The 12,666-nt window shown below is 40.5% G+C and overlaps 1 protein-coding gene across 2 annotated transcripts; it reads left to right on the top strand.

Moving 5' to 3' along the window:
• The first annotated feature begins 7,169 nt into the window (after positions 1 to 7,169).
• On the top strand, positions 7,170 to 12,162 carry LOC131602992 (protein NRT1/ PTR FAMILY 8.3-like). 2 transcript variants are annotated; one of them, XM_058875228.1, is made up of 6 exons: positions 7,170 to 7,300; positions 9,229 to 9,294; positions 9,903 to 10,041; positions 10,136 to 10,353; positions 10,446 to 10,999; positions 11,179 to 12,162. In XM_058875228.1, exons 1-6 carry the CDS (start codon positions 7,250 to 7,252, stop codon positions 11,999 to 12,001), a joined length of 1,851 nt encoding a protein of 616 aa, XP_058731211.1. In that variant the 5' UTR covers positions 7,170 to 7,249; the 3' UTR covers positions 12,002 to 12,162. The 2 variants fall into 2 exon arrangements, with proteins under 2 accessions (XP_058731211.1, XP_058731213.1); XM_058875230.1 differs by having other exon boundaries at positions 7,188 to 7,486.
• Positions 12,163 to 12,666: the final 504 nt, after the last annotated feature.

Genomic DNA, 12,666 nt, shown 5'->3' with positions numbered 1-12,666 from the left:
CGAAGTCACTTCACCCCTTCCGACCAGTTCCGGACGGAGATTTCGAGCTGGTCCCCTTGGGCGAAAACCCTGACAAAACAGTGAAAATCGGTAAAGGGATCCCAGACCTTCCGAGGAAGCAACTCATAGCCTGCCTTCGAGCCAATGCTGATCTGTTCGCCTGGAGCGCCGCGGAAATGCCCGGACTCGACCCTGAGGTCGCCTGCCACCACCTCTCCATCGACCCAGCCGCAAAGGCCGTAGTTCAACGTAGGCGTCGGCAGTCTCCCGAGAAAGCGGAGGCTGCCGAGAAAGCTGTAAAAGACCTCCTAGAGGCAAATTTTATTTCCGAGGCCAAGTATTCAACTTGGCTCTCAAACGTTGTACTTGTTAAGAAATCTAATGGAAAATGGAGAATGTGTGTTGATTATACTGATGTTAACCGGGCATGTCCAAAAGACGCCTATCCTTTACCAAACATTGATAGACTGGTCGACAACTCGGCCGGCTATAAATTATTATCTTTTATGGATGCTTATTCAGGTTACAACCAGATCCCGATGGCGAGGAGCGACAAGCAGTACACGGCGTTCATGACCGAGTCGGGCAATTACTACTACAACGTAATGCCCTTCGGCCTCAAAAACGCGGGCTCCACGTATCAACGGATGATGAACAAAGTGTTCCGAGGGGAGATCGGCGACACCCTCGAGGTGTACATGGACGATATGATCGTCAAGTCTCGAGGGGACACCGACCACACCTCCCATCTCGAGCGCGTATTCGAGCGGGCCAGATCCTGCAAGATGCGCTTCAATCCGGAGAAATGCACCTTCGGCGTCCGAGCAGGAAAATTCCTCGGTTTCTATCTGACCGAACGGGGAATAGAAGCCAACCCGGATAAATGCCGAGCGTTCTCCGAGCTCCCCATTCCTAACAATAAAAAATCCATCCAAGTATTAAACGGGATGCTCACTGCGCTATCACGTTTCGTCGCGAAATCCGCCCAGCACGCCCTCCCTTTCTTTAAACTGCTACGCAAAGAAGCAGCCTTTGAGTGGTCCGAGGAGTGCGAGCAAGCACTGGCACACCTCAAGCAAGTACTTTCCTCGCCGCCCGTCCTTTCTCGACCCGACGACAACGAGCCTCTGTACCTTTACCTGGCCGTCTCAAACGAGGCAGTCAGCGCGACTTTGATCTGAGAAACCGTAGACGGGCAAAAACCTGTGTATTTTACCAGCAAAGCCCTACAGGGACCCGAGGTACGATACCAACAGATCGAGAAAGTCGCCATGGCCCTAGTAATAGCGGCCAGGAGGCTACGATACTACTTCCTCGCTCACACAATCTTCGTTCGGACGGATCAACCCATCAAACAACTCCTCAGCCGACCAGACATGGCCGGCAGAATGTTAAGATGGTCCCTCGAGCTTTCGGAATTCGACGTACAGTATGAGAGCAGGAAGGCGTTAAAAGCTCAGGCGCTAGCGGACTTCGTAGCCGAGATGACCTCTATCGCCGACTCACCCAACACAACTAAAGACAAGTGGACCATCTACGTAGATGGCGCCTCAAGCAGCTCGGGCAGCGGGGCAGGCATTATCTTGGAAAACGGCGAAGATCTTATCATAGAAGTATCTTTAGTCCTCTCCTTCAACACGTCGAACAACCAGGCCGAGTATGAAGCCCTCCTCGCGGGACTGAGACTCGCCGAGGACATAGGGGCACGAGAGGTCAAGATCTACACTGATTCCCAACTCGTCGCATCTCATATCAGCGGCGAATACCAGGCCAAAAACGACGTACTCGCCGAATATCTCACGCTCGTCAGAGATAAGATGAAAAAATTCGCCAAAGCAGAAGTCGAGCATATCCCCCGAGAACACAACTCGCGCGCCGACATACTGTCCAAACTTGCGAGCACGAGAAGGAAAGGGGGAAACAAAATCGGTTATCCAAGAAATTCTGCCCAGGCCAAGTGTAGGCGAAAACGCGCGAGCTCTACAGATATTCGCCATCGGGGACGACCAATGCTGGATGACCCCAGTGTACAACTTCCTCACAAAAGACGAGCTCCCCGCCGACGCGAAAGAAGCCTCAACAATTAAGAGACGAGCGTGCTCATACACTATCCTCGAAAACAAGCTGTACCGACGAGGTTTCTCCATCCCCCTCCTTAAATGCATCGATGCCTCGCAAGCACTAGAGGTACTCCAGGAGCTCCATGAGGGAATCAACGGCCATCACCTCGGTGGACGGTCACTAGCTAGGAAAGCCCTCAGAGCCGGCTATTACTGGCCGACCATGCAGCAGGACGCCAAAGAGTATGTCAAGAAATGCGACAAATGCCAGCGTCATGCCGACATGCACCTGGCACCACCAAACGAGCTCAAATCTCTCTCCTCACCTTGGCCTTTCTCTACGTGGGGAATGGACCTTCTCGGACCTTTCCCGGTCGGCTCCTACCAAAACAAATACCTGGTGGTCGCTGTAGATTACTTCACAAAATGGATAGAAGCTGAAGCGCTCGCTAAAATCACATCCCAAAACGTACTCCGATTTTACAAGAGGAACATACTCGCTCGATTTGGGGTACCACAGGCGATAATAACCGACAACGGCACCCAGTTCACGGACAGAAAATTCCAGGAATTCGTGGCCAAACTCGGGACAAAGCAACACTTCACTTCGGTCGAGCACCCCCAAACCAACGGACAGGCTGAAGCCGCCAACCGGGTCATTCTCCGTGGATTGAAGAGAAGGCTGGGCGAAGCGAAAAAAGCTTGGGTCGAAGAGCTACACAGCGTCCTCTGGGCATACAGGACGACCCCACATTCAACCACGGGCGAAACACCATTCAGGCTAACCTATGGCACCGAAGCCGTGATCCCCGTGGAGATCCGAGAACCGTCTCGTCGGACTGAGTCACCTCTCGAGGAAGAACTCAACGACGAAGCCATGAGAGAAGAGCTCGACATGGTCGAGGAGCTCGTCTTCCCAGTCCTCGAACTCCGGGTTTGATTCAATTCGCCCGTCCACGACCTTATGGTATGGACCAATGCCCTTCGTCACCAGACACGGGTTGAGGACTTTCAGCTGATCCACCGCAGCTTTGAAACCGACCCCCAGGGTAGCAACACAGTCAATCTCCAACTCCTTCACCTTGCCCAGAAGCTGAGAACGCGTCACCAAGGCCTTCTCATCATCATCCTCCTCGGCCGAAGGGAGATGAGCCCTCTCCAACTCAGCAATTCTCTCGCGGAGCCTTTTCCCCTCGGCCTCCAAGTCCGCAACCTTATTGCGCTCTTTAACGAGATCCTCCACTATGCCGCTCTGGACCTCATACTTGTCCTTGTACTGTTCGAACTCGTGCTCCAGCTCGTCGTATTTGATCTGGAGAGCATCGTAGTCCTTCTGAGGACAGACTTTCTGAGCATTAAGAGCCAAGGCCAAGGCAGCCACCCTCATCATCCCTTCGAGGTCCTCGGACAAATCCTTGTCTCGAGCCACCCGGTCCCGCCTGACGATGTGCCTCACCTCCTCGCGCTCGAGGAGCACATTCTTCCTTGAAAAGATTCCCCTATGCAGAGTACAAGAGGGCAGCACTATGTCCTCCTCGGAGGGGTTGTCAATGATAAGAGGACGAAGCTCCGCGGTCCCGTCATTCTTTTGCTTCTTTCCGGCCGGAGAACCACGCGAGGTCGTTCCAACCGACGAAGGAGAGCCACTGTCGGGGGCACTCGCGGCAGCCGCCTTGACCTCCTCAACCCGCGATCGTTTCACGGACACTTTGATGGCCCCCTTGTTCTTGGCCCGCATCTTCGTAACTTTGTCATGCAAGTCGGCCATTTTTCCTGCAAAATAAAGAGTTAGAACCAAAAAGATATTGTTCAAACAAATAATAGCTAGCTCACCTAACAAAATCATAGCATCCCCGTAACTGCCGCACTCGAGGACAGCTTTTGTGTTGATGTGCCGAGGCTCCAGCATGGGACTTCCGTCTTCCTCGAATAGGGGATCCCCGTTGGGATACATACATATTGCCGGCCTAAACCCGTCCACGTAGGAAGCGAGCCGTTGATACCCCCCAGTATCACGCTCATTGAGGTCCTCGTCACGGAAGATGAAATAATCGGTCCCCCGCTCGAAGTGGTCAGGCTGCCACTCCAACGGGAACCGGGCAGACGGACCCACCTTCCTCACCCCATCCTCGATATACTCGCGCTCCTCGAACAAGTGGTTCTCGGCATCGGGGGTAAGTGGCTTAACCAGAAAGTATCGACTCTTGAAATGCTTGATAGAGTCCTGGTAAATGGCGAACAGCTTCTTCGGCTGCTTAAACGACACCCAACTCCACTTGCCGTCCCGATCACGCAACCTCTGCAAGTGAAACACTCTGAAGAAAAGAGGCAGGGTCGCTTCCACCTCCAAGTACCCACATACGATCTCAAAGGCTCTTAAGAACGCTAAAGCATTGGGATGAAGCTGAGACGGGCACAGGCGCAGCCAACTGAAGACACTCCGTTGCAAAAGAGTGAAGGGAAGACGGAGACCAGCCTCCTTGAAGACGAACTCGTACATTGCGAAACGAGGACCAGAGAATCTCGAGCAGATCCTCTGATGAGATTTAGGCACAAAGGCACCCCAAGAAGGCTCCTCGTCCTGCTCAAGATCCTCGATCACGTTAAAAGCTTCCCTAGGACGCGTCGTGAAGCGCGATGCGATCATCCTCGGAGCAACGACCACCCATTCTTCAAGTGCTCGAGGGGAGGTCTCGATGACGGGAATGTCCTCTTGCGAGCCAACAGCTTCCTCCCCATCTGAAATGTCGAAGACGACATCATCCTTGTTCTCGTCGGCCATTTACCTGAAAAGCAGAGGAAACCGTGAATTCGACTGGTCAAATCCACCCTTCCACCGCAAGTCAAGTGAAAGGGCGAGGAAAAGGGACGAGGAAAACTCCCCCAATCGTCAAATGGCCGACGAGCTAAAGTGCCCTCAGAGCATATACGTTGCACGCAGCGGAGGTCGGCAAACTCATGCCCTCACCGAGACGTGCAACCTCCACTGCTCGTGGCCTTCATACTACTCTCTAGTAATCCTAAAAGCTGGACGTCTCATTCAAACGTTCTAGCTCCGTTCACTCAAAACTCACTCGGCAAACGCACGGGAGAAACGGTTATCTTCTAGGTTTACTCGGCTAATTAATAAACCTTTCTCGTCACGCTCATAAATCATGCTCGCCTCACTCAAAACTAATACATAAAACTTAAATAAAAACATGAAGGAGACGAAGAACTTACTTGGAGAAAGCGAAGAAGATATGAACGAGACGAGGAGGAGAGCAGTGAGCGGATCTTGAAGGCTTGGAAAATGTTAAGTGCCAAATGAGTGACCTCCTCACTCCTTATATAGGGAAAGAAGGCCAAAGGGTGTCATGATGGCCTAGGCAGCCTAGGAGACGCCATCATTGCCTACACCCCAAAGACGGCTCCCTCCACGAAAAGCTGCCACGCGTCCCAAAGATCTTGAGAACTCCAAAAGACGCCGTCTACTTTCATCCCTAGAAACGGCGCAGTAATGATTACAGCCTGTACAGCTGACACCTGTCAATCGCGCTAACGAGTGACAACCAATAAGGTTAAAAACCGAGGACAACAGCCGACAAAGCCCTCGAGGAACCCAGGACTTGGAATCGTTGCCCGTGCTCGGCTAAACCTCCTCGTTAAAGTCATCACCCTTATAAGGCTAATGACTTGGGGGGCTCCTGTTCTGGTCTGGGCCGAGCAGGCCCAACCCTTGTTACCAGCCGAGCAGGCCCAATTCCCTTGGGCCCAATTACTGGACAACAGATAAGGGCTGCCCTTCGCGAAGACTCTGGCCGAGCAGGCCCAAACCTTTGGGCCCACTTACTGGATAACCGTCAAGGAGTTATCCACGCACGAAGACCACGCGTCACGCAGCGAGGGATTCGGTCAACCACCTCCGAACCCTACGCTATGATCATCCGGAACGTGAGTCTCCTGCTGACTCAGCCCTAGCATGGGACGTTCTGGCAGTTCCCTAGCACGTGGGCCTCCAGTTGGATTTGGCCCAATTAGGGAACCTTGGCCCAGCGCTGGGGGTTATAAATACCCTCTTTCACTAGAGGGTCAGGTATTCTATTCTTAACTCTAAACCTCATTCTCTGATAGCTACTGACTTAAGCATCGGAGAACCTTGCAGGTACCCCCCATCTTGCTCTTCAAGCCAGATATTGCGCCTTGACGATTCTCCTAATCAGGTACGATCACTTACTATATAGCATTACTCATTTTACAAAGAATTTAAACACGAAAGACAAGAAAAGATTATATAGGTCACTTATAAAAGAATTAAAATTATTTGTGAAAATCAAGTGGTGCTAACTATGTACATCTATGACTACTTTTATTCTTACGTTTCTTCGCTTATCAAAGAGCATTTCTTTTATTTTATTATTTATTATTAATTCTTAATTATATATTTTTTAGATGTGGATTTGAAGCATTTTTTTAAATGTTGAAAAGACATCATATTTTAATTTTATTATTGTTTAATAATTCCAAGTTACATATTTTTTTTAGATATAGATTTGAAGCATTACAAAAGAGGTTTTAAAAAATTGGAAGATGACATGTTAGAAGAAGTATTTATCTCTTTAAATATAATTTTTTTTGCTATGTATTTTAAATTAGAGGTCACTATCTCATCATGTAACGGTGAATTTATCTCCCTCTTTTTGTGTTTTTTCTATTTTAATTTTACATCTTTATTCGTTTTTACTTCAATTATTAATTTGATGTTACATATAAATTATCTATTTTATTTATTTATTAATTTTATGCAAATTTTATTTAAATTATTAAATAATACTATTAAACATTAAAATGAGTTGTTTATTTTCTAAATTAGAGATGCAATTAATATAAAAATTATTCATATCAAATTTTATATAATGATAATTATTTTCATTAATATTTAAATAAAATATAATCATGCATCGCATGAGTATATGACTAGTAATTGAGTATTTTATTTAAATTTAATACACTATTTTATTTTATTTTATTATGTATTTAAATATCTAGAAGAATAGTATTTTATTCTATTATATTTAATTATTTATTAAATAATGTAAACTTTGAATAATAAATACATTTTAGCCTATAGTTTAACTGCATCTAACTTTTTGTTATAGCTTATTTATTCTCCACACATTGCTTCCCAAACACACACACACTCTCTCAGCATGGGTTCAATTAACGACGACGTTCCAGAATTAGAGCATGGGCTTTTTCAGGTTCTCTTCTTCTTCTTAATTCTTATTATTATTTTTTTCTTTCTGCAGATTCTTACTATTTTCACTGGTGTGATCATACCCTACTTCATCATAAACCATCAACATGGTTGAGGAGGTTGAGAAAGTTGCATCTCCTTCTTTGATTCGTTTTGTGCTTCGCGCCTTCAAATCTTCCTCTTCAGTATTGTTAAGTTGGTTTGCCGAATTTTTTCATGAAAAATAAAAATAAATATCTGCCCATTATTTATAATTAGAGTACTCTTATTACATCAATCTCTATAGGGTGCCTTTGATTTACTAAAAAAACGAGGTATTGGACCGGACAATTTTTTTTTCACTCTGTTTAATGCAGAAACTAGCAACTTTTTATCCCAAGCACTAATTATCAACAAAATATCAAAAAATTAATTTTTACTCTCTTTCTTATTATTTAATATTTTAATTCATAAATATAATATTAATATGTTATATATCAAAAAAATGTTATAATAAAAATTATATTATTTTTATTCGGCTCATTGACATATCAAAAACTCAATTTATTATTTTTCTTCTCTTCTCATTATTTAATATTTTAATTCAAAAATATTAATAAAAAAATATTATATAGGAAATTATATTATTTTGTCTGCTGCATAAATATATTAAACAAAATAGAGTAAAAAAATTATTTCTTCATCTTTTTTCCTCTTTATTGTTTAATATTTTGATTATAAATATTATATTTTATATTTCAATAAATAATATTATATTAAAAATTATATTATTTTGTCTGGTGCATGGACATATCAAGCAAAATCGAGAAAATAGTTGTTCAGTCCAATAACCATCAAACACAGTACAATACAAAAAGTTGTCTTGTACTGTTCTGTACTGTTCTGTCCAGTACTTCATAATTTACAAATCAAACGCACCCTATAAAAAGTAAAAAAGTTGAACAATATTATAGATTAAGATTAAAATTAGAATAAATTAAAATATAAAATGCAGTATTAATTTTTTCAAAAAAATTTATACAAATATTTGAATTTTGAATTAATAAGATTTATTTATAAAAAAAAATTATAAGAAAAATAATAAAGTAGAAAAATAATTCACCAATTAATATATTTAATTGTATAAAATTATTTGATTAATTTCCATATATATATATATATATATATATATATATATATAATTATATATATATATATATATATATATATATATATATATATATATATATATATATATATATATATATATATATATATATATATATATAATTTAGTTTAAAATTCGCCTTAGACCTTAATTACTATTACAATTAAAAAACTCAAAATTTTAATAAGAGAAACCTATGTGTAAAATAACTTTACACTGACAGTGTATGAATATTATTCTCATTCCAAAAATTTAATTTAGGCAAAATATGTTATAAACTTTCATTATTAATCTATCAAAGTTTTTGGTCAAACAATTAAATTAATACTTATATAGAAATTCAATTCCCTTATAAAAATATTCTTCAACACATTTCTTCCATGGAACACATTCTAAGTATCTATTTTTTTATTAAATTATTTTAATTATCTTTCTTATATTATTAATAAATAATATTTGCAAACAACTTGTAATTTTTAAAATGAGTGTAAGAAATTAATATAATAAATAAAAGTTTGAAGTGAAGTTAACAGGTGGTACAAGTTAAATCCTTTGTACTCATTCCAAGAATAATTGAGTATTTTATCAAAAACAAATAAATTACAGTATTTTATTTTATTATATTTAAATATGTATTTTTCTAGAATAATAGTAATTTATATATTATATTTAATTATTTATTAAATAGTGTAAAATTTGAATAATGAATTCATTTTAGCCTATAGATTAACTGTATCTAACTTTTTGTTATAACTTATTTATTCTACACTCATTGCTTCCCAAAGACACCAGCAATCAGCATGAGTTCGATTAACGACGACGTTCCAGAACTGAAACAAGGACTTTTTCAGGTTCTCTTCTTCTTCCTCATTCCAATTTTTTGTAAATAGTTTATATTTATATATCTATATATTTATATTGTATGGTTATGAAATATTAATCCGTTTCAAAACAGCATGCACTTTACCACGTGTTAGTGATCATAACATAAACTGTTTTCGGCTTCACTCTATATTTTGAACTCGTCAATTAAATTACACGTGAGAATCTCTTTGTTTTTTTTTTTGTTTTTTTATATTTTACTAAAACTAGGGTTAATTTATGTGAGTCTCAAAGTATATCCTCACTCTTAATTGAAAGCTTGAGCTTAATATTAATGCCAGTCAACTTCTATGGCTTTGGTGGTGAGTTTCATAAAACCACTTGGCCACTGATTTTAATAAAGAAGCGTTTCTGTTTGTTATTGCTTTTCTTATATGAATGAATCCTTAAACATTGATTTGGATTCTCTATTGTTGTGATCTCAGACTCAAGCTGTCATAGATATCCGCCATTGAATGAAGACGGATTGGATTTTTAGTTGTATCTTCATCCAATGACGGATATCTGTCAGCGAATCTGATTTCTTAGAAAAGTAGTATTTTGCTTTGTGATATGATTATTTATTTTATTTCTTAAGGATGAAAGAGGCGAACAACGCACATTTCTTCAGGATGAAAGGGGTGAACAACACACTGGAGATGGTTCAGTTGATTTTAAAGGGAGGCCTTCTATTAAGGACAAAAGTGGCAATTGGAAAGCTTGTCCATTTATTTTAGGTATGCATTTTTTTTTATATTGCCCTAAGGTTTAATGTTTTAGATGATTCATTTTCATTACTATCATATTTATGTATGTAAATGTAAATGGCAGGCAATGAATGTTGTGAACGTTTGGCTTTCTTTGGCATTGCAACAAACCTTGTTACCTATCTTACCACTAAACTACACGAAGGAAACGTCTCTGCTGCAAAAAATGTCGGTATCTGGCAAGGAACTTGTTATCTTACACCTCTCATTGGAGCTGTTCTGGCTGATAGTTACTGGGGAAGATACTGGACAATTGGTGTTTTCTCTATGATTTATTTCGTTGTAATGCCCTTAAAATAGATATCTTTTCCTAGTCATAAATAATTGTCTCTAGGCATTTTATTATGTGATACTGATATGGCTGTATCTTGCAGGGGATGTCTATCTTGACTATTTCTGCATCTGTCAAATCATTGAAGCCAGCCGAATGTGTAAATTCGGTGTGCCCTCCAGCTAGTCCCTTGCAATATTATTTATTCTACTTTGGTCTCTATGTAATTGCAGTTGGGACCGGTGGTGTAAAATCATGTGTGTCGCCTTTTGGAGCAGATCAGTTTGATGAAACTGATTCTGAGGGAAATGTCAAGAAGGCTTCCTTTTTCAACTGGTATTACTTTTCGATCATGATAGGCGCCATTGTGTCATGCACCTTCATTGTGTGGGTTCAAGATAACTTAGGATGGGGTCTTGGATATGGCATTCCTGCTTTATTTATGGGGTTATCCGTTGGGAGTTTCTTTTTAGGTACCTCTCTATACAGGTTTCAAAAACCAAAGGGTAGTCCTCTTACAAGTATGTGCCAGGTTTTAATAGCATCTGTCCGAAAGCGGAATTTGGTTGTGCCGGAGGATAGTAGTCTCCTATATGAGACGCGTGACAAGCCAGGAGTTGAGGGAAGTCGCAAACTGATGCATCATGATGATATGAGGTAACATTTTTTATTTTTCTTGTTGAATATGTTACTGCAAGTAGAAATTGTATGCAAAATTTTGAAGTTTCACATTCTTAATGTTTTTATGCTTACTACTAGTACTAATAATATTGACTGAAGGATATTCATATACCTTATAAAACTCCGTTTTTTTTTTTTTTTGTGTTTAAATAAAGGTATTTTGATAAAGCAGCTGTAGTGTCTGATTCAGAGAACAGAAGCGGTGACTATTCTAATCCATGGAGGCTTTGCACTGTGACACAAGTGGAAGAATTGAAAATCTTGATTCGCATGCTTCCAATTTGGGCTACTGGCATAATATTTTCTGCTGTCTACGCCCAGATGTCAACATTGTTTGTGGAGCAAGGAACTATGATGCACTTATATATTGGTTCCTTCAAATTATCCCCAGCTTCCCTCTCAACCTTCGATGTGTTAAGTGTTCTTTTTTGGGTCCCTGTCTATGACAGGATACTTATTCCTGTTGCAAGGAAAATTACAGGCAAAAAAAGGGGCATTTCCGTGTTTAAAAGAATAGGAATTGGCCATTTTATTTCTGTCTTGTGCATGTTATCAGCTTCTATTGTGGAGATTAAACGACTGCAGGTTGCTAGAAAGTTTGACCTTGTCGATAAACATGTTCCTGTACCGCTTAGTGTATTATGGCAAATACCTCAAAATTTCTTATTAGGTGCAGCAGAGGTATTCACACTCATCGGTCAGATTGAGTTCTTCTATGACCAATCACCAGACGCTATGAGGACGGTATGTAGTGCATTGCCACTCGTGAGTTTTTCATTGGGGAATTACTTGAGCTCTTTCTTGCTTACTATAGTAACTTATTTCACTACACGAGGTGGGAAGCTTGGATGGATTCCAGATAACTTGAACCAGGGACATCTTGATTACTTTTTTCAACTAATGTCTGGACTTTGCTTATTAAATACATTGATGTACATAGTTGCCGCCAAAATGTACAAGCAGAAGAAGAGGTCTTAGGAGTGGAAGCATGTTTTTGATATTTGTTTGTTACCTGTCATTAGGTATTATCATTTGTCTTGCCTGGTTGTTATTTCTTTACAATGGAAGGGATATTCATCCATGGTACAATTTTGAAACATTTTTTAATTGAGACTTTATGATAGTTTATATTTTAGTGATCCTTGAGAAACAATAATGGAAAAGTAATAGTTGGTGATTCAATTATTTCTTAATTAACTTGGTTGTGGATCAATGTTAGAGTTGGTGATTCAATTATTTCTTTTGAGTGATTTAATCTTGTATGTCTCTCTATTTTTCTTTTTTTCGGTACAGTGTATGTCTTTTTACTTTAATCCAACAAGCACATTACATGTGTGTTGTATGAGTCTGGTTATGTATTTGATATGAGTACAATAGATATTGTCTTGTCTGTGCCATGGAGCACAAAAGTTTTTAGATTTGGTTATGTAGAGGGAATGAATTTAGTCTAACTAGGTATTTATAGACATGGTCCTCTTCTATAGAGATTAGTTCTAACCCTATAAAACTGACCACGGAACTCTTGATTTTGACTTAATATTGGAGTGAGTGGGGTGATTACCCATTTAATATAAGGGGTGCAGTTAACTCATAAGATTTGGAATATTTCAATAGACTAAGACAATTATGTTAATTCACTTAAA

The sequence above is a fragment of the Vicia villosa genome, linkage group LG5, assembly GCF_029867415.1.
Source record: "Vicia villosa cultivar HV-30 ecotype Madison, WI linkage group LG5, Vvil1.0, whole genome shotgun sequence".
Classification (NCBI taxonomy): Eukaryota; Viridiplantae; Streptophyta; class Magnoliopsida; order Fabales; family Fabaceae; genus Vicia; species Vicia villosa.
The sequence above is the reverse complement of the archived record's forward strand: the minus strand, read 5'-3'. Positions and strand labels throughout refer to the sequence as shown.